The 19,501-nt window shown below is 52.4% G+C and overlaps 8 protein-coding genes across 8 annotated transcripts; 3 read left to right on the forward strand and 5 right to left on the reverse strand.

Moving 5' to 3' along the window:
• Positions 1–616: 616 nt before the first annotated feature.
• On the reverse strand, positions 617–3,116 carry Z520_03993 (uncharacterized protein; the record flags this gene model as incomplete). Its single annotated transcript, XM_016774503.1, has 7 exons — positions 617–1,370; positions 1,421–1,596; positions 1,644–1,924; positions 1,981–2,178; positions 2,231–2,626; positions 2,674–2,944; positions 3,009–3,116. 7 exons carry the CDS (start codon positions 3,114–3,116, stop codon positions 617–619), a joined length of 2,184 nt encoding a protein of 727 aa, XP_016634430.1.
• A 737-nt stretch (positions 3,117–3,853) lies between these two features.
• Z520_03994 (uncharacterized protein) lies at positions 3,854–5,446 on the reverse strand (the record flags this gene model as incomplete). The annotated part of the gene is made up of 7 exons (XM_016774504.1): positions 3,854–4,273; positions 4,325–4,492; positions 4,540–4,675; positions 4,735–4,944; positions 5,001–5,083; positions 5,140–5,339; positions 5,389–5,446. 7 exons carry the CDS (start codon positions 5,444–5,446, stop codon positions 3,854–3,856), a joined length of 1,275 nt encoding a protein of 424 aa, XP_016634431.1.
• Positions 5,447–6,229: 783 nt separating this feature from the next.
• Z520_03995 (uncharacterized protein) lies at positions 6,230–8,148 on the reverse strand (the record flags this gene model as incomplete). Its single annotated transcript, XM_016774505.1, has 2 exons — positions 6,230–8,034; positions 8,085–8,148. 2 exons carry the CDS (start codon positions 8,146–8,148, stop codon positions 6,230–6,232), a joined length of 1,869 nt encoding a protein of 622 aa, XP_016634432.1.
• A 961-nt stretch (positions 8,149–9,109) lies between these two features.
• Z520_03996 (uncharacterized protein) lies at positions 9,110–10,310 on the reverse strand (the record flags this gene model as incomplete). The annotated part of the gene is made up of 4 exons (XM_016774506.1): positions 9,110–9,868; positions 9,932–9,976; positions 10,098–10,110; positions 10,165–10,310. The coding sequence occupies 4 exons, from the start codon at positions 10,308–10,310 to the stop codon at positions 9,110–9,112; spliced, it is 963 nt and encodes a 320-aa protein (XP_016634433.1).
• Positions 10,311–11,544: 1,234 nt separating this feature from the next.
• On the forward strand, positions 11,545–13,073 carry Z520_03997 (uncharacterized protein; the record flags this gene model as incomplete). The annotated part of the gene is made up of 4 exons (XM_016774507.1): positions 11,545–11,936; positions 11,989–12,248; positions 12,311–12,826; positions 12,895–13,073. 4 exons carry the CDS (start codon positions 11,545–11,547, stop codon positions 13,071–13,073), a joined length of 1,347 nt encoding a protein of 448 aa, XP_016634434.1.
• A 297-nt stretch (positions 13,074–13,370) lies between these two features.
• Z520_03998 (uncharacterized protein) lies at positions 13,371–15,252 on the forward strand (the record flags this gene model as incomplete). The annotated part of the gene is made up of 7 exons (XM_016774508.1): positions 13,371–13,771; positions 13,828–14,060; positions 14,118–14,146; positions 14,204–14,452; positions 14,503–14,778; positions 14,856–14,980; positions 15,060–15,252. The coding sequence occupies 7 exons, from the start codon at positions 13,371–13,373 to the stop codon at positions 15,250–15,252; spliced, it is 1,506 nt and encodes a 501-aa protein (XP_016634435.1).
• Positions 15,253–15,914: 662 nt separating this feature from the next.
• On the reverse strand, positions 15,915–17,024 carry Z520_03999 (uncharacterized protein; the record flags this gene model as incomplete). The annotated part of the gene is made up of 1 exon (XM_016774509.1): positions 15,915–17,024. One exon carries the CDS (start codon positions 17,022–17,024, stop codon positions 15,915–15,917), a length of 1,110 nt encoding a protein of 369 aa, XP_016634436.1.
• Positions 17,025–18,434: 1,410 nt separating this feature from the next.
• Positions 18,435–19,478, forward strand: Z520_04000 (uncharacterized protein; the record flags this gene model as incomplete). The annotated part of the gene is made up of 1 exon (XM_016774510.1): positions 18,435–19,478. The coding sequence occupies one exon, from the start codon at positions 18,435–18,437 to the stop codon at positions 19,476–19,478; it is 1,044 nt and encodes a 347-aa protein (XP_016634437.1).
• Positions 19,479–19,501: the final 23 nt, after the last annotated feature.

Raw genomic sequence — 19,501 nt, forward strand, 5'->3', positions numbered from 1 at the left:
TAATCAGCTATAATCTCCGAGGCTTTGCAGACTAAGTCGCGACATCGTGGCTCGTCTTTGCCCGTCATTCAATCACGGCCTGAAAGGGTTGAGGCGTGGGTTGACGGGCGATGTGCTCGGGTGCTGTACGGAGAATTCAATCTCGAGCCGCACGGTGCAAGGGATTTTCCCAAGCTACCTCTCTATCCCCAAGTTGCAGACCATTTTACATTGAACATAGGGTAGACAAGGGATTGACCAGCTCCATCGCTTCCTCGGAATCTGCTCCACTCTTCCCTGGCATCTACTCTGCTCTTCCTCTTCCCCGGAATCTGCTCCGCTCTTCTCCTCGCGCGGGGCTGTGGTAATTTCTCTGTTTCCCCGGAACTCTTGTACTGTTAAAGCGGCGCAATCAATTAAATCCATTAGTGCTGAATACTTGAATTGGATCCATATTGTGAACAGTTGTGAGATTGCACCGATCACCCATACTGAAGTGCGCGGTTACAACAGGGCCAGGTGGCGCCATGAGGTGTAATCGTTGTTGAATACGGGAATTGGAGCACAAATGAAGAGTTCTGCTCTTGTCGAACACAGTGGTTCTTCTGCTTTGAAGAAGATTCAAGCACCGTTCTGGTCATGTGGAACTTCCGTAGACCCGTTGCTCGAGCGACTTCAGCATTTTGTCAAACAGTAGCTTTAAAGGCGTGCTGACTAATGGCTCCGGCACGTCGTTCTCGAAATGTATTTTCCCAGCTCGGAAATGCTCGAGGTCTGCCTTTGCTGATAGTCGATGGGGGCAATGAAATGTGTTTCTGAAGAGCTCGGCGAGCATCGTCATGTAGTAGTCCGTGGTGTGCATAATTGGAAATATCCTCTTCTGCCCCTGATCGTCGGTCATGTTGTTGAGGGTCTTTATGAATGAGCGAGCGGCGGCCAGGCAAACCATCTGGCTTGACTTCATGCGTGGACTCAAATAGGACCCGTTCCCGACTTTATGAGCTGGGATCGAAGTCAAGGCGGCAAAATGGATGGCGCGAATCATGTTGTAGTACTCAAGATGGAGCAGAGCAACCACCTGGTGTAAGTCAGGGGAGACTAGAATTTCTTGCTCGGGTCGAAATTCGACTGGAATCTCATCGCGCCAAGTCGTTGCTTCTTGGTCAATATCAGTCAAAGCGTCGAGTCTGGCTTCGACAGATTCATGGCGATTGATCAGCGCACACAGGCGGTTTTGAACAAGGCCCAACTTTACCTTCCAAAGGTAAATTTGAGCAAACATGGTCGTCTCATCATCACATTTGGACGAACTGGGATCGACTGTGGGTAACTCGACATCGTATGTCGACTCCGTCAGGGCGGTTGGTCGTCCTTGCGTCATTGATAAATGTCTGTCGCTGTTAATCATCCACCTACTAAGACATTCGAGGGGGCTCCCTACGCATCGAAAGTGAATGCAACCCACCACAGCCGTGATCTCAAGGTGACTTGCTCTTTGGTCAAGTCAAGGTCCTGAGGGCTTCGCCTGTGCAAGCCAATACACTGTGCATGTCGAATGGCAGAGCCACACATGCTCCAGGCTATGCCTCCCTTTCCCTGGAAGGAAAGGTAGATAACCTGCAACGTCAGACTTGGATGAATGATAAAATGACGGTTTGACTCACATGCAGCAAGAGGACCTGAACAGACTTTATGCGGGGCGCCACCATGGCATCACCCAGCATGTTCCAGGCTTGCTGGTAGAACACTCCCGCCCGTCGCATCGCTTCAGAACTGTTCGGCAGCGTAGCATGACACAATATCCCGATTGCCACAACGAGGAAAAAACATGAGACATCAAGCACGTCTCGGGCCGGCACATTCGGGTCATACACGAGGGGCCACATTTCCTCAAATTCTTTCCAGTTTATAATGGGATAGAAGACATGTGCATTTTTCAGATAAGCTGTCACAAGAATTAGCAAATCAGACCACTTCAATGAGACGCGTTGGGGAGGCGACCTTCGATGCTTGTTGCAGCAACCTCCTGAGAAGGAAGTTCTGCAGTGGAGAAATTCCAGTAGGTACGAACACCAGCCTCGTCAACATGTTTCCCAGTCTCGATTAACCAGTCGAAGGTGGTCGACATTGATCCTGGACCCGAAAATTCCAAAGCCTCCCGAATGCTGAGGGCCAACGTTGCGCCTGTCGAATTCAAACCTGGATTGAAATATGTTAGTCGAGTTCAAACCTTCCATCGTAAGCAGCTGACCGATGAAATGACTCGTTAAGGCGTCATTCCGAATGAAAAGTCCAGGTAGAATTCGATCCTTGCCGACATCCGGAGCTGCATTCTGGTGAAGAGCCTGTACGCCAGAGACCTTCCCATCTTGTGAATATGTTGCCGAGCTGATGGAACCCGGGACATTCGCATAGCTTTGCAACGCCTCCGGCGCATTTGGTGGATATGATAGAGGGTTCGGTCCCAACCCCGAATGATCCAAGAGGAGCGAGGACGGGAGCAGTGGCGCAGAGACGTCAATGTCTCCCCCAAAGAAAATAGTATCATTGGACGGGAGCGAGGAGTCCCAGAAGGAAAGGGATGGGGTGAAATCCATGTTACTAAAAGTATCAAGAATCTGAGGCATACTGCCTTGCACTGGCTGATCTGGTTTCATATTAGCATGACAGTGGGTGCCAGCCGTGGAAACTGACCGTTGGAATGAATATCCAGGCTCGGTACAGGATAGTTTTGCTTACTGGTTGAGAGATCCATCTCATCTGTGAGGCCAGCCGAAGCGTCTTCGAGCACTTCAGCAGATTCTGCTGTCGGAGGGTTTGTCGAGGATGCAGCGGTCTTTCTACTTCGTTTCTTTAGAGTCCGATTGGGTTCGGAGGTGCGCGCCCTCGGCGGCCTCGAATCCAGACATTGGGCAGAGTAGAGTTGACAATTGAAACAAGGCCTTGCACTCGGCGTGCACTTGAGCTGTCAGGAAGCGTCAGCCGAAGGCGATACTTGCTAGAGACCGCCCGGACGACTCATTTGTTACCCGTTTCTCGCGACAATAGTCACAGGCCCTGGCCGCGCGTTTTTGTCGCAGCCGCGCGGGCTTTGGGACAACATCGACACCACTCGCCTCAGCACCCGTCTCGACCATAATTGCGGGCTTATTCGTTCTGCTGTGTTATGGTGAAGACTGGGGTCGAGAGATGATGCGAGATCTTTTTTCAACTCGGATACCTGGGCCACTAGCACCCAAGCAGCAGCGGCAGATGACATGTGGCCCTAGGCCAGGCTGGAGTTAGCCTAATCCTACCTGCCACCGTTCTTTATTCTATTTACCTACCTAAGTAGGTGGTCGAGTCTAAGACTCTCTCTTGTTTGATACTTGGAGGGACGCATTGAAGTCAACGGCTTAGCCACTTTTTGCCATTGCGGCACCTTTTCCATCTTCCTTCATGGTATGGTCACTAGATATTACAGAGGGTCTTGGACTTGACTCCCAGATACATTCCGTGCCTACCCGTTTGCTAGTGAAGTTATTGGTAGAGCAGGCCCCAGGTGCATGTGGGGTTTCGCCATGCCGGGCAACTGGGGAATTGGGGGTTGCTTAGGCTGGTTAGGGCTCACCGGTAAGGACAACGGCTAGTGAGCTAGCGTAAGGGAAGATTGAAGGCAACTTTCACGGGCAGGCGAAGCTAAAGTGTGGCATCACTCTCGCCTCAGGATAGGAAGAATGCTCGTTTTCTAGGATAGACACTCTCCGAAGATGCAATTGTGCGGTTATATGGATGGAGGTGTCAAGAGAGAACAAGTGCCTGGTTGCTAGCATGTATGGATAGCGATGTCTCCCAGCATAAAAACCCCCCATATTCCTCCTGCTGAAATGCGGTCTCAACTATCATTGGATGCAGCCTGCCTTTTTTTTGGTTCTCTTTGCATTGCCAACCACTCCCTCCCATAGTCATTGCCGTTGGGTGTCCTGAACACCGTGTGGATGTGGTATTTCATAGGCTCCTGATTAGTCAAGAAGACACCAGAATGATGGTCGAACTCTGCGCAGACGACCGGGCTCTGTATCCGGTAGTAGAAGGCATCTTCGTCTCCATATCCACCAATCCAGCAGAAGTACGTCTCGTCAAGGTGATCTCTTACCTGTCGCAGACGAGCTTGCAGCACCGAACCTGGAAGGATTTCCAGGAAGCTCGCCACGACCTGAACGACCGCTTCTTGGTCATGTTCCGACATTGTCGACACCAACAGACCTTCATACGGAATGATTCGATTATCTTGGAATGCACCTCCGAGATGGCGCTGAATGCTGTCAGACAAGGCTGCGTGAAAGAAACTGACTTTAAAACTTACTTGGTCAGCCGGGTTCCATCGGTCTGGCGTCATGGCCGGGTCGTGCATCAATTTGTAGACTTGGGCTTTCGCTTGCTGCTCAGGTGGCAGGGATTGCATGAGAGCCAGGCCTCTTTCCTCCTCGCGAACACAAATCTGTAGGCACTTGTCCGGGCCCTCGTCAATGATCTTGATCCGCGTTAGAGCTAAAATACAAACCAGACAACGTAACTCACGTTCGGCTCAGCGCCAATGAAAAAAGGGCTGATCGTCATTTGCTGGGATAAAAAGAAAAAGTTGAGGCAAGTATGATGCCCAAAGAAGCTGAATGCCCAGGGCTCAGTGGTTGAAGGGTGTCCGTAGAATGCCAAACTTGAGTTGCTCATAATCAGCTTCCAGCCCGAAAATAAGGCCAATCAATTTAGACTCACAAATAGCTCCCTGCAGTCAAAATCGACCGGGCATGACATATCTTCCCGAGGAAAACGTTGGTTTTGATAGAGCCGGTGACTTTCTCATAGCCTTCTCGGCTAAGAGACGCTCTCAATAGCTCCATTATGAGTCTCTGGCCTTCTAGAGCCAATTGCTCTAGGCGCACTCCGACGTCGTACGCGATAAATTCTGGGTTGATCCATTTCCGCCTGGGAAAGGGAGATGGCTCAGTATAGAGCCCGAGAAGGATTCGCGCGTTACTAACCATTCCGGATCGTCCAAATCGTACGTTGCCTTGGCTCGCTCCAGCTCCGTGAAAGATGCTAACACGGCATCCGCTGCTGTAACCTATGCACTGTCGTTAGTGAGAAGCATACTTGATGGCCTGCTCCTACTAAGCCCACCACTGCTGCCGTTGGTGCTCCTTCGTCTTGCAACCGGAAGATTCGTTCTTTCTTTTTACCATCACTCGTGACTCCATAGAATGGTTGGTCCAATCTCTGCTTCCACAAGGCCAAGACGCCCTTTGCGGCGTCAGATTCGGTGATGGCCTTAGAGTACACATAAGGATCTAAATCATCCAGCCCGCGTACCCGTGGGTGGTCTTATGGCCATCAGAAAGATCTTGTTCCTGGTAGATGGAAAAGTCTTACCTTTCGTTGGGATGTAAGGCTGGAAATCTTTGGCTCGATTGGACGTTGAGGCAACCATGTTGGTGGTAGTGTCAAGCGCTCACATCAAAGGAAAGGACCCCGAGGCTCTGAACAAAATATATAAATATGCACACAGAAGACGTGATACTGTCTAGATTGGCGTTCTGGTCTTCTGATCTTCCCGGCCGGTAAGATTTGAGCCTACTTAGCCTCATTCCGGGGGACGGCCGTCACTAGATAGTTCTTGTGGAGTACATCTCCGGGACTTGATTCCTCAGAGTTCATTGGCCCTCTCCGGTACTCGAAAAGAGGGTCAATATATTCTATTCTTACAGCGGCGTGGTCTCCACGAGCAGGGCGAACCAGACCACCAGTGTGGGAGCTGGGTTTCCCCGGAACCTTTGATCTCAACATTGTTCAACGGATCAGAATCCCATTTGACAGCTGCCCAGGACCGCTACTACTCTGAAGACATGCGCATAAAGTACGACAATATGATCGGCAGAGGACGTTGTGGGAGCAGCGACAGGTCTCGTCGGACTGCACCGAGAGCGCATTGATATTGAGATGCAGCAAAAGCTTCGTCTTCTACAGAAAAAGTGTTCGACTGAGCTTACAACCTACAGGTTGCTCTAGTTGCAGCTACGGTGGCACTGACTGAGGGGACAGAGCGACGGTCGTGGGTGAGTGGAAGGTGGAGGGCAGGTGAGCTGGGGTGGGCGGTGGTTTAAAGGCGGCGCCAGCCGGTGTGCGCTCGGCGTCAATGGACCTCCCTCCTCTTGACCCGCCAAGATAAAGTGTACAATAGACTTCATGCCAAAGACTTTGTACTTGAAGCTCCCTATATGATGGTTATCTCTCGTTGGCTGGACACTTTCTGCCACTCCTTCCAACCATAAGCCCCGTAACTCCGCATAATGCCTACCCTCTCCCATTTCGTCTTGTCTCCCGATGCCGCTCTCAATACCATTGCCCAGAAATCCTGCTTCTCGTCACCCCGGTTTCCAGAAGGCTCCCAGTACGCCGTCAGAAGCAAGAGGTGTGGTTGACTGGCATCCACACCGTAATCGTTGCTTTTGATGTCAGGTTCCAGGAAGCTGTAGGGACAATGCGCCTCTTTATCCAGGTTGGCAGGATCTGGATAGCTCCGGCGATTGTAGATGACAGCCACCGGCCCTTTGGTGTTCCTGTCCGCTCTTTGGTCGGTGAAGGAGTCATCGGAAAGGACGTCGGGAACCATATGGAAGTCTGGCTCGACAAGGGTAACATGTTCTTGTTTCTCGTTGGTGCTATTTTTGACATCCCTTTCGCTGACAATGAGGAACGCGTCGTCCTCGTCAGGCCGCACGGAGGGGTGGACATCCCAGTGGCCAAGATTCAGTGCGTGGACTTTGGTCCGCGTCGTCGGCCATATGCGAACCCGCACCATCGGTCCAGATACTTTGATACAGCCTCTGCGCACAGGACCGTAGGGATTGAGACCAGCGGGCTCGCAGTGCGCCTCGAGGACTGAGATGGCAGAATGCATACGGCCTTGTGGATGTCTTTTGATGGTAGAGATCTTGTCTTGCTGTCGTTCCCACACCTCGGTATTCCACAGCAGGCTCCACGGAAGCTCTTCTTTCCAGATTCCAGCGAGATATGAGTATGAGGTGCACTTGGACATGGCGGCGGCCAACCCTGAAAGTGCCGGCAAAAGGTCCGAAGTCTTTGTGCGGTCCCTCGCCGTGTAAGATTGGATCACGGCGGACCAGTCCAGATGTGGCCAGACGTCAACGGTGCCATCTTCGGCAACACATTTGACGTGATTTTTGACATACTTCTGCTCGAAGGTCTGGACAGCAAAGCTGGCGCTGGTCTCGAGTTGACACTCACATTTCAAGCTCGATGCGCATTCCCACGACATTTCACTTGCCGTGAAATGGAGTGTCCGGGGTGCAAGAATTCGTTCCTGCAAGACCCAGCCGCGGGTGGTCAATTTGCTCCGAGCGGATGGGCCAATACTATGCGAGACGTTTTCTGAACTCGTGCGTACCATTTGCTTTCGGATGTAAATCTTGCTTCTTCTCGTCCAAAGGCCCGGAGCCGAATGATCCTTGACTTCTGTATTCCGCTGACTCCCTCCCACAAAGAGTCCGCCGTGACAGTCCACCGCTCCATCAGCTGCGATTGTGAGATAGGCTCCGGCGTAAACGTCCGCCATCTTTGCTGCTTCTTTGTTCCAGTCTTCAGGATCATTCTGAATAATGCACAGCGAGTCGATCCTGAGATATTGGATACTGAGGCGACGCGAGACGGTGATGGCATCTTGAAATGTCTTTGGAAGGTCCTCCATAAGAATTTCCTTCTTTCTCTTCGTTAGATCTTCCTTGGTGGTAGTCAATGCAACCGAATCACCCCAGCAGTGACTCAGGGCGATGTACTGGGCATCCTCGCCGCTGGATTCGTACAAGAAGGGAGCTTGGCCATCTGAGCCGACATTGATGACACGCGTGGGTAGCGGATGTCTGGTGCGGCGGTGGCAATCAGCGTGGCCCTCTGCACATTCTTTGATCCACCGAGAAGCAAGATTCATACAGGCGTTAGAAGACGAATTCAGGGAGACGTCGCGAGCCGGTCCTATGATGGGCCACTTGACAGGCTCATCTGCATTGAAGGTAAGCAAAAATGGTATAGCAAAAGAATGCAGTTCGTACTGGGGCGGAAACCACCGAAATGGTCGAGCGCATTTAGGAATGCACCCCCAAACACAAAGGGCATATTACGCGTTAATTCGTACTCAACTGGGTGGATAGTGACTCCCTCAGCTGGAAAAGGTAGGAAACGAAAACGAAATACCTACTTTCTCGCGTATAAATCTCCAGATACTCTGAGTTTCCGTTTTCGAGGTCAACAAAGACCACGAGAGAAGATCGCGGCTTCACCGAGTTTAGCACAATAGACTTAACATCATGCATTCCACTACGGAACCACTGGATCAAATTCCACAGCGTGCCACAAGCGTCGCAGCCAGCGGCCGCAGTCCCCATAAGATCACGAACATCGACCGTGACCTGAATGGGATACTTGGTATATTCTTCTCGCTCGCGACGGAAATTGAGATCTTGGCACGTCCAACACTTCGGCCAGGTTGAGTACGGAGGAGGGGGAGGAACAAGCCACGAAATTATCCTGTTGTAGGGGGTTGAGGGCTGTTCATGGCTGTGTATGACCCGTAGACGGGTGTACTCCATTCGATCCATGACGGGCAGTCCAATCGTTCGCCTCGCCGGGTTCTCAAACAGCCTGCCCTCGTCGTGACTCGTGAGAAACTCTTGGGTCGATTCAGCAACGAAAGATTGGAGAAATCACTATGTGAAACGAAGATGGCAAATAAAAGTCAAGAACTGGAAGATATTTGTGCGTTTCGAGATCCGCCAGAGAGGTGCAGCTCGCGCGCACCTTGGCAGCGCCATCCTTATTCTGAGCCGGCAAAAGCTTGCATTGGCGGACGATCGAATTGCTGAAGACTCTGGGCGTGATGATTTGCGGTTCAGTTCCAATGATTCTGGGATCCGTTGAACAGAAGGCGAGAAATGTCAGCAATTTACACAATATAAAGCATGAGAACTAGTTGAATGTTGTGTATGCTCTCTGCCCGGAACTAGGAATAGAGGTCAACAGCAGCTCATCAGGCAGCGCTAGTAGTCTGGGTCCTGAGGACGATACAAGAGACAAACCATCACTTTATCCATTGATTAAGCCAGGTGTTGATGATCTCGGCTGTCTCTTCTGGAGCTTCCTCGGGGAGAAAATGCCCCGTACCGTCTCCGATGGCCCTGGTCTCTAGCTTAGTCCCTTCTGCACACCAGTCTCTCCACATAGATTCCACGTTGTTCGAAGCTCCGAGATAAGCCTCCGAATAAACCACTAGGGTCGGAATTGTGACCTTGTTGCCGATCTTTTGATCTTCTCTCTGAAGGTCATCATCTTCGAAGGCACCAGCACGGTAATCTTCGCAGGAAGCTCTGACAACGGATTCTTTGTCAAAATGACGGTAGTAGACAGCCAGTGCTTCTGGATCCAACAGCCTAGCCCTCCTGCGCTCGTTGTGGCCCGCCCAACGATGGATCAGCTCCGAGCACCAATTGCCTCCGCCATGGCTTGTGATGAGCTTGGTCGCGACCTCCACATTTGCGAGAAGCGACCAGTGGAATTTGGAGGCCGCACTTTTGGGGTTGCCGAACGTGTCCCACTGGGCTGCCGTGGGGACAATGTCGAGGATGATGACAGAGACTATCTCAAAAGAAGGGTTATCTCGAGCATCGACGGCGAGACGATGGCAGACCCGTGCGCCTCGATCGTGTCCTGCAATGATTATCCTTTGGCGTTCATTCCCTTGGCTCGGGAGGCTCCTTTCAAGGGCTTCCAGGACCGTCGTGCCAACGGTTCTTTTATCATGTCGCAAGCCATTGGCTGTGCTGTCGCCATAGCCGGGAAGCTACACGTGAAGCGTAGCGCCGAGGTCAGTTATGCTCTCTTTCATAAAAGCCGGAAAGCCTACATCTGGAACGAAAAGGGGCAGGTGGGGAGGCAGCAGTGGTATCAACTACGGCTCAACCATCAGTATACTCGGTGCTTTCCTAAGAGGATGAATTCAGGTGGTACCCATCGAAACCTGTATGGCACCACAGCTGTCAGTCGATAGGCTTGAGACAGGAATGACGGACAGACATGTAGCTCCTGTCGTAGTCAGTACTCAGCCGTGGACAAGGCGAGATCAGGCCCACGACTCACGATTGAGGATAGCCATGCAGGAGCACAAGAATGGCATCACCCCGCGAAACGCCGCTCAAACCTCTCGCGTGAAAATTGATGGTAGCTCCACTAGAAGTTGACACTTTGCTTGCGTGTTGGTAGAAGTCTTGCACCGCTCCCGACATCTTGCTTGTTATTTCGTAATTACCGGCGACGAGGCGGTCGTCAGGTGTAGAGCAGATGGTGTCTTGGTCTTCTTCGTCTCCTGCCCTTGCTCGACTTGGCAATTGCTGATGGGGAAAACACAATCTACGTGCTAAACACAATCGTTGGATGACCGAGTTTCGCAATGGCCGATTTAGGGATCCGAGTCTCGGAGAATGATGTAGAGTAGCCTCTTATTTGGGACGTTGGTATGTCTTGACAAGAGGGATGTCGTGGCGCGGGCTACGGAGTATCTCGTCTCTCCAACATTGAACGCGGTGCGGGGGGTGGGGCCCGGAGGCGGGGGCCGGTGCGGGGCGCCGGGATGGGAGATATTCCGTACTCCGCACATTCTAAGAGGTGAATAGGAGTATGGAGTATTGTTCCTTCCAAACTATAAGCCATATTTGCCCGTGCAGTCGTGGCCCGACGTCGCGCTTGGCACCGCTCCGGAGGACTCAACATATTGCGTGTTCTTCTCGCCTAGTCTCCAGATGCATCTCACGCACGGCATTGCGGGATCGAGCCATGGCCTGTACCGAGTGTCGGCAACAGAAGGTATGTTCCTTCCTAACCCCGTATCCGCGCTATTCGACTGCTCCCTGACCCAGCCTAGATCCGGTGTGACCGTTTCGATACTTTTCCTGACCCATGCTCCCGCTGTCGTCGGGTCGGCGTTCAGTGTGTCTACTCGAAGGACTTCAAACGACAGCGGCGTCCCACGTCAGTCTCTCCCCGGTGTTCCTTGAGATCGCACAGTCCAACCTTGCTCTAGAAAAACGGAGCTGCAGAGCCAGCTAGACTCTTTGCGAAAGCAGCTGTGTTTGTCGTCCAGCAATGGCTCTCCTTCAAACCAAGTGCAGGAAGTGGTTGTCCCTACAGCAAGCATTTCGTCCCCAACAACCGCCGCCACGCAGACATGCCTTGCGCCGAGCCAACAACAGGAGTCTATCAGCAATATCGCTCACAGCTCCTCGCCGGCGTCGGGGCCCATTCCCGTCAATCAAGAGCCCGCTGGTGGTTCCATGTTGATGTCCACTCCAAATTTCCAGACATCCCCCCAAAGTCTGGACGAGCTCCAAGTCACCGCTCGGGACATTGACAATTGTTTCGCCATGTGAGTCTGGAAACTTGGTACCGATGGCACACGGAGACTGAGATTTCGGCAGATTCAAAGATCATTGCATGACTTATGTGTGCATTGATGACACCCTTATGGCCCCCAATGAATGCCACGAACAATCGCCGCTGTTGTTCTGGACAATCGTTGCGGTGGGATCGCGGAAATACAGTGACAATCCAACCCTGATTATCCTGCTTGGTCCCAAAGTCTCCCAGTTGGCCAAGTTGGCCCTGTTCGCACAGGAACCCGTGCTCCTCACCATCCAAGCTTTCCTCCTGTTGTGTTCATGGCCGATGCCCTTTGAAGCGCTGAGCAATGATATCACCCCAATTTTGGCTGGAGCGGTCTTACAGCTTGCTACTACCATTGGACTACACGTCTCGGGCGTGGGGCAAGAGTTTGCACGAAGTAGAGTCAATCAAGATCTTACCTACCGCATCGCACGTGGCAGGCTGTGGACTGCCTGTGTTGTGGTCTCACAAAGGTTGGTGCTACCCATCCGCTGAATAAGTTGCAATTTCTCTGAATTTGGACAGGATCATAACAGTGAACGGGACACCGCCCCTTGTGATTCCCGACACGTATGGCGACGACTCAGAGGAACTCAGCTCTTTCGTGACACCGAGTTTCCGCTTCCAGAAGAAAGTGAGCGAATTTCTCAGCAGGACCATCCTTTACATCCAGAATCACGCGTTGTACAAGCCCGCAGACGAGTTAATCGTCGCACTCGATCCGATCATCCGCTCTGCCGTCGACCGGCTTGTTCAATTAGAATCTGATGCACGGGACCGCATGGGTACGTCAACACAAATGGAATCAGTGATTCTTGTTGGTCGTGGAACGTACTAACACGATCAGACCGATTCTACGCCTTGTCTGCGCAACTCCATCTCTTGAATTTCCACCTATTCAAGCACCGATCTGCAATCGAAGATGCAATACTATTGGGAATGTACGAACTTGCGTGCAAGACGATCGAGCTCGCAATGGCGCTGGACTCAGAGCTGAGCATGGCTGAATACGGCCCTATATACATCACAAAGTTCCTGCATAGCGCAGTGATCACCATTCTACGTGTGGGAAGAGCCGCAATTGCTCAACAGCTGGACCTAGAGCGCGGACAACGGGCATACTTCGCAGTGATCAACTACCACAAGAGGCACGCCGTGCGCCCGGACGACGCCTTTGCTCGATTCAGTATCATCCTCACCAATCTATGGACCAGCAGGAAAGTCTTCCAATATTCAAATGGGCTGGTGGATAGCCTCAGGGTAAGAAGCAAAGCCAGACTTGGGATGAGCATGGTCTACGACTGCTTCTGGTGGTGGCGACAAGAGTTTGGAGGGCAGAGCAATGTATACGGAGACAACCACGGTATGACTGCCCTTCCCTTCTGAAGTATGTTCCTAGAAGGCCCTTGATCTTCCTAACTGATTCTATAGTGGACGAAAATACCGACGCTACTCTCGACAACTTCGCTCCTGGCCTCGATAACGACCAATTAGATTTGGTCAATTTGAATTTGACCCCAATTCCAGACCTACAATGGCCTGTCTTTGACAAGTTCTTTACCGAAAACTGGCCGAGTCTGGATTTAGACATAGGCATATCAAAACAATGACAGTGCCACATTCGTCGAAGAGACGGCTCAGCTTTCTGCAGCTTCCGAAGTATTCTGGACGCGCGGGCACAAGTATTCCCGGCGAAAGCGGCCTTCGCTTTGGCCGAAAATACGGCCCGGAGCACGGATTGATAGATCATTGAGGGCTGCATATATTGCCACAGGTCATCTTGTTCGGATGCTTGTCTCTTGCACATTGCTGCCTCCCTCGCCTTTTCATTTCCTGACCCAGGAACAGACCTATCAACTCGACAACTGCGGTAGACGGACCCTTGCACTTTGGTTGGACCAGCTCCAATGAACACCGCCATCGGACATGGACAAGACAAGGGCCCTGGTGACACGCCAGTGACCGTCCATGAGGAGAATCTCAAGCTGTCAATCAAATCCCTGGAGCTACTCGAGGAAGAGTCGGATGCAGGTCTCGACAAGCGCGTCAGGCACAAATTCGACCGACACATCCTGCCGTGGCTGTTCGGAATCTGGCTCTTCTCGTTCCTGGACCGCAGCAACATTGGCAATGCCAACATCGCCGGGATCTCACAGGATCTCAAGCTCGTTGGCACCGAGTACAATTTAGCCCTCATGCTCTTCTTCATCCCCTACATCTTGGTTGATATACCTTCAAACTGGATCCTCAAGTACTGTCGCGCGGGTTACTATCTCCCGGGTCTCATCACATGCTGGGGCGTTGTCTGGTGAGCGCGAACTGAGGACCTTCCATCTGTTAGCCGATGGCTGATTCCGCGTGAAGCACTTGCATGGGTTTTACCAAGAGCTTGGGAGGACTAATCGCATGCCGCGTTTTGCTGGGCCTGTTCGAAGGAGGTCTCGTGCCAGGTATTCTCATCTACCTCGCCATGTTCTATCGCCGCACCGAGATGGCGTACAGAATTGGGATCTTCTACTGCGCAGCTCCATTGAGCAGCGCATTTGGCGGGCTCCTTGCTTCTGGCCTCGCGAAGATTGAGGTTGGATCCTACCGGAGTGAGATATGCTGCTCTTTCTGGAACCAGATCGCATACTGACGAACTGCCCTCGCAGAATGGCCGTGGATTTTCTTTGTGGAAGGGGTAAGTGGTAGCCAACACTTTTTCCACGACCCCTCTATTAACTTTCGATCACGGTAGGCTGCAACCGTTCTCGTCGGGGCCACTGCGGCGTTGTTCTTGCCGGACAGTATCTCGCATGCCAAGTTTCTGACCGAAGAGGAGCGAGGTGTAGCACACAGGCGGGTCGAGGGCGATGCGCAAGGAGCGACCGGCGCATCCGGAGTCGAGCAGGAGACGTTTTCGTGGCATTGGGTCCGCATAGCACTGGCTTGCCCACTGCCTTGGCTCAGTTCCCTTGGCTACCTGATGATCATCGTGCCTCTTTATGTGCGTTATCTGTTCCACGGTCGTAGGTTATGGGATACTGACCCGTGCAGTCTTACGCTTTGTTTCTGCCTACAATTGTCCACTCGCTTGGATATACCTCGACGACAGCACAGCTGCTTACTGCGCCACCGAACGTCTTGGGTTTCATCAGCGTCCTCATAGTCACCAGGCTTTCGGATAGAGCCTCGATGAGGGCGCCTTTCATGATCGCCGGTGGCCTTCTCGTCGCGATCGGCTACTCAATGCTTCTCGCGTCAGATGCCCCTGGAGTCAAGTACTGTGCCACATTCTTCATCGCAAGCGGCCTGTACCCTTGCTCTCCCCTTGTAAGACCACCACCCACGACCTTATGCCAATCCCAGTCGTTGTTCTCTGACTCATGCATATATGTGCATATACGCAGGCACTAGCATGGCTGAGCAACAACTCAGCCCCTCACTACGTCCGCGCGACGACAAGCGGGCTGCAACTTAGCATTGGCAACTTCGCGGCCTTTATCGCAACCTACTCGTACATTGCGAAAGATGCGTATGTTCCGTATCACCACCCTACATGCGCCCTAGTGTGATCGAGGTTCACTCGAAGTATCATGCTGACCAAGTTCCAGTCCAAAGTACACAATGGGACACAGCATCAACATCGGCGCTGCGTGCTTGTTCTGCGCCATGACGGCCTTGACAATGTTCTACTGCAGCTGGGAAAACAAGCAACGGGAACGAGGCGCCCGTGATTGGCGCCTGGTACGGCAAGATCCTGCGCGGCTTGGCCATTTGCATCCGGAATACAGGTATAGCTTGTAATATGATCATGTCACAAGCACGTATAAGGTGAGGAGAAGGAGAGGGAGGGCTGGGTGGAAGCTTGGGATGGACGGGATTACAGCCCCGATTGAGTTACCGTTGTTCTCCGATATGAAGACAGGAATGTCATCAAGGAAACTGAGGACACTGTGTTTTCGCTCCGTAGGTTGGCTAACTGGTGTGACTGCAGTCCCCAAACTAGAAGCACAGCAGGGGCGTCTCTTTAGGCAAGCCTCCTCGGCCCCGTGGATCCAGCAATCCCTGTTAAATGCAAGCACGTATATGCTTCACCTCCACGCGGGCCCGAGTTGTCGTGTATAGGGAGGTGACTCCCAATCCGGACTCAAAGAGGACAGCATGTTTGACCGTCTGTCGAATAGAAGCCAAGCTGCCGTGCATAGCGACTAGAAGACGATTCTAAAACTTGTGGCCCACTGCACCTTCGGGGGCAGGTTAAATGAATGAGTGAATGCCGTATTGAAAAAGGTATACAAATAAGGCAGATACAACACACATGTGAGCATAACTGTCAAGATTTAAAAAAGCCGCATGCGAACGTCATGTATCAATAGCATGAACGAGGTTTAAGTCACCCTTCTTTTCTTTTCCTCCACCTCCTCCATCACCGACCACTAACCGTCTCGGATGTCAATTCTTCCCACTCAATTGTAATGCTTCAATTGAATACCCGCAATGGTCTCCTCTTGCACGCCTGTGCCTTTACCCTTGAAAACGGCAGTCTGTCCATACGCGCCGATGCGGGCAGACCTGTACAGCTTCGAAGTCGGCTCCGTCCCCGGTTCGAATTTTCTCTGTACGCCCGCTTCTCTCAACACGCTCGACTCGTCCAACAGCGTGTTGACCTTGACCTCGTCATTGGGGACGACAAAGTAAAACCATCCGCAACGGTCCTGGTTGCGCTGGTCCGAGGGTGGTTGGCACACGCGATGGATGGTGGCCTTGTAATACCCCCCAGTCCACCATTCCATCATTTCCCCGGCGTTGACGATGATGGCGCCCGGGACGTAGGGCACCCACCGCCACTTCTTTGTGAAGTGGTCCATGAGTTGGAGGGATGCCATCGGCTGGCTGAACAGCATGGTCAGGGACCCGAAGTCGCAGTGGCCCTTGAGCCAGACACCGCCCGTCTTCTCCATGTCCTCGGGTTTGTGGGAGTGGAAGTACATCATGTACCGGAACCAGGAGTCGTCCGGCACGTCGTACCGGTGGAGGTTGACGAAGAAATCTTCCGGCAGGTCCAGCGAGATGGCGAACAAGGTGAGCAGGCGGAACAGGATCTCCTTGTGGATGAAATCGTTCAGTTCCTGGACCTCGTCCATGAAGGGAGTGAATGTGGAAGGGTGTTCGCGCAGCGTCAGGTCGCGGTTCCAGTTATACTGTTCAATCTGGTCCTTGACACCCTGGTCGATCTGCCAGTAGTTGCGGAGTTTGAAGCCCTGGTAGCTGCCGTCCTGTTTCATCCGGCCCTCGAGGCGCTGCTTCTCCTCCAGGGGAGTCTTGGTGAGCACGTGATAGCCAATGTCCACTTGTCGATCGATCTGCTCGATGGAGATGCCGTGGTTGACTACCACGAAGAAGCCTTGTGTTCGCATGGCATGCTTCAGCTGGTCGGCGAGCTGTTTGCGCGCGTCCGGTCCATGGTCGTACGTGGAAAGGTCTAATGTGACTAGCTCGGCGTATTCCAACGACTCAGATGTTGGTTTGACTGGGACGAAGTGTTCGATGTCAGGCTTGGTGATGGTGGACGGCATTTTGCTGGGTTTTGGTGTTGACTGGACTATATATGGTGACAAATCAGCTCGTCACAACGAGGCGCGAGGGACTTTACGATGGTCTTTTCTCTGAAAAGGTATCGCCTAGACAAGATCCCGGTGTGGCATCCTGGCCTGGCTTCTTATGTTTGTTCGAAGCCAACCCGGTGCATTGCAATAAGATGTGGGGTTATACTTTGCGGGCAGCGGACCTCGGAATATGCGAGATCGGCCTCCACGCGAGGGGCGACTCTGCAACAGATCAAATGGCGAGGACCGGGGGAAGCTTAATGCGACCCGGATTCTCCTTTGCGCATAGATTAGGTCAAGAATGGAGTCAATTGAATCCCTGTCGAAGTGAGTAGCCCTGCCGACTTACCGAAGGGTCTCGAGGGCAATGTCAGAGCATGACTTTTCAGACACGGACAATACAGGCAAAGCTCTTAGATGTGATTACAAGTGGCCCTCTGTGCCCCTTGCCGTCCCAAAAAGCTGCCGTTCCATTATTGCAAGCCTCAGACTCTCCTGCTGCATCTGTGAAATGCCAACTTTTGCAGCCAACTAGCTAGCCATCCAAGGCACGGATACGACACCAGCAAAGTCGAGTCTGCCAGATGTAGAATAACAAACCGTTATGCTCGGAGGGATGTGCTGCTCACATTCGCCGCGATGGGGAGAAAGGAAAACCTACGCTCAACCCTTGCAGGGCAAGACTCGGCAGAACCACTGCAACTTCGTCGAGAGTGTGTACACGGAGGGTCATGAAGTCATCCGAGAGAACAAATACCAGCATCGATGGCGCACACAATGCCCTCTAGCAAGCAATAGAATTGACATTTCTGCTCTCAAACACCTCAAATCTGGCAAAAGAGCGAGCAACCGTCGACTTCATAACATCACGCCGGTGTGAAGGTTGTTAAAGACATCAAAATGCTAGCCTCAAACCGGCATTTTCCGCCACGCCTAAAACGGTCAGTATATTAGTGGATCAAAGTTTTTCCGATCCTCATTACTAATACAATTTCACTTTTCTTCCATCACGTCTTCCAAGTCCTTTAAACCCTGCGGTCCGACAACGCGATGCAGACAATTCCGACATCCATGATTGTAAGCCCCGTTTCAGGGGTTCATTGCACACCCTTGGGGAGCAAACCCGAGGTGAATCTTTTGCTAACAGCCTTTGATACTGCCCCTCAGCGGGGCTGTCGTGCTGAATGGCAACTCGCGTGCTCAGGACCGAGTACATGTATCGCCTCACGACCTTGATGACGAAATAAGGTATAAATGCGTTGCGCACTAGATTTTGAACTCTTTCTGTTGTTGACACTCATGTTTCAAGTTCTACCACGAATTCGCTTAGCCTGCTATACCCTAGCTTGATTCAGTCTTGTCAGATATCTATCCTCAACAATGGCGACCTCGGGCAAATCCGTCTTTCTCATCGGCCCCGGTTTCATTGGCCGGGAGGTCTTGGATCTCCTCCTCCAGGAGAAATATGCAGTGACAACCCTGTCCCGTCGCGAGGCTTATGCGACTGAACTCCAGCAGAGCGGCGCAAAGACCGTGCTCGGCAGCCTGGACGACCGAGACATCATCATCAAGCAGACTCTCGCAAGCGACATTGTCATCCACACGGCCACGGCAGATCATTTGCCCTCGGTCGAGGCTGTCATTGCAGGCGTCGAGCAACGCGCAAGCCAAGGAAAGCAGACCATCTTCATCCACACCAGCGGGACTTCGCTGCTCAGCGACGACGCCAAGGGTGAATACAAGTCCGACAAGATCTTCTACGACGACAAACCTGAGGAAATCGATGCGCTTCCTGACAGCGCTTCGCATCGCTTGATCGACCTCGCCATTGTCCGCGCTCGCAAGAGACTGGGGGACAGTGCGAAATTGGTCATCATGATTCCGCCGTTGATCTACGGCGCCAATCACAAATACAAGCGTCTCTCGATTCAATTACCGACACTGACTCGGTTTGCCCTGAAACACGGTTATGCGGGCTACGTCGGCAAGGGGGAATCTGTATGGTCGGAAATCCACGTGGCGGATCTCGCCCGGGGATACCTCACCCTTTTGCACTGGCTCGAACAAACCGACGCCTCCAAGGTCCTCGAAAATCCTTATTTCTTCTGCGAGAACGGGCAAGAATTTGCCTGGAAAGACGCAGTAGCACAGGTTGGCAAAGCCTTGCATGCTGCTGGGCGGATCAAATCAGCGGAACCCAAACCGATCCCTGAGAGTGATTTTGACGATCTCTTTGGGAAGTATACGGCGTGGGTTGTCGGGTCGAACTCGAGGAGTAGAGCGAAGCGGCTGAGGGCGCTGGGATGGGAACCACAGGAGAAGGGACTGATGGCATCTCTGGTGGAGGATGAGGTTCCGATTTTGTTGGAGGAGACAGGCGAGTTCCGTGGGTATGCTGGAGTGGCAGCTTCTGGGGGCTCGTAGTGCTGTTCTCATAGCTGAGAATA

This window comes from Fonsecaea multimorphosa, assembly GCF_000836435.1.
Source record: "Fonsecaea multimorphosa CBS 102226 unplaced genomic scaffold supercont1.6, whole genome shotgun sequence".
Classification (NCBI taxonomy): domain Eukaryota; kingdom Fungi; phylum Ascomycota; class Eurotiomycetes; order Chaetothyriales; family Herpotrichiellaceae; genus Fonsecaea; species Fonsecaea multimorphosa.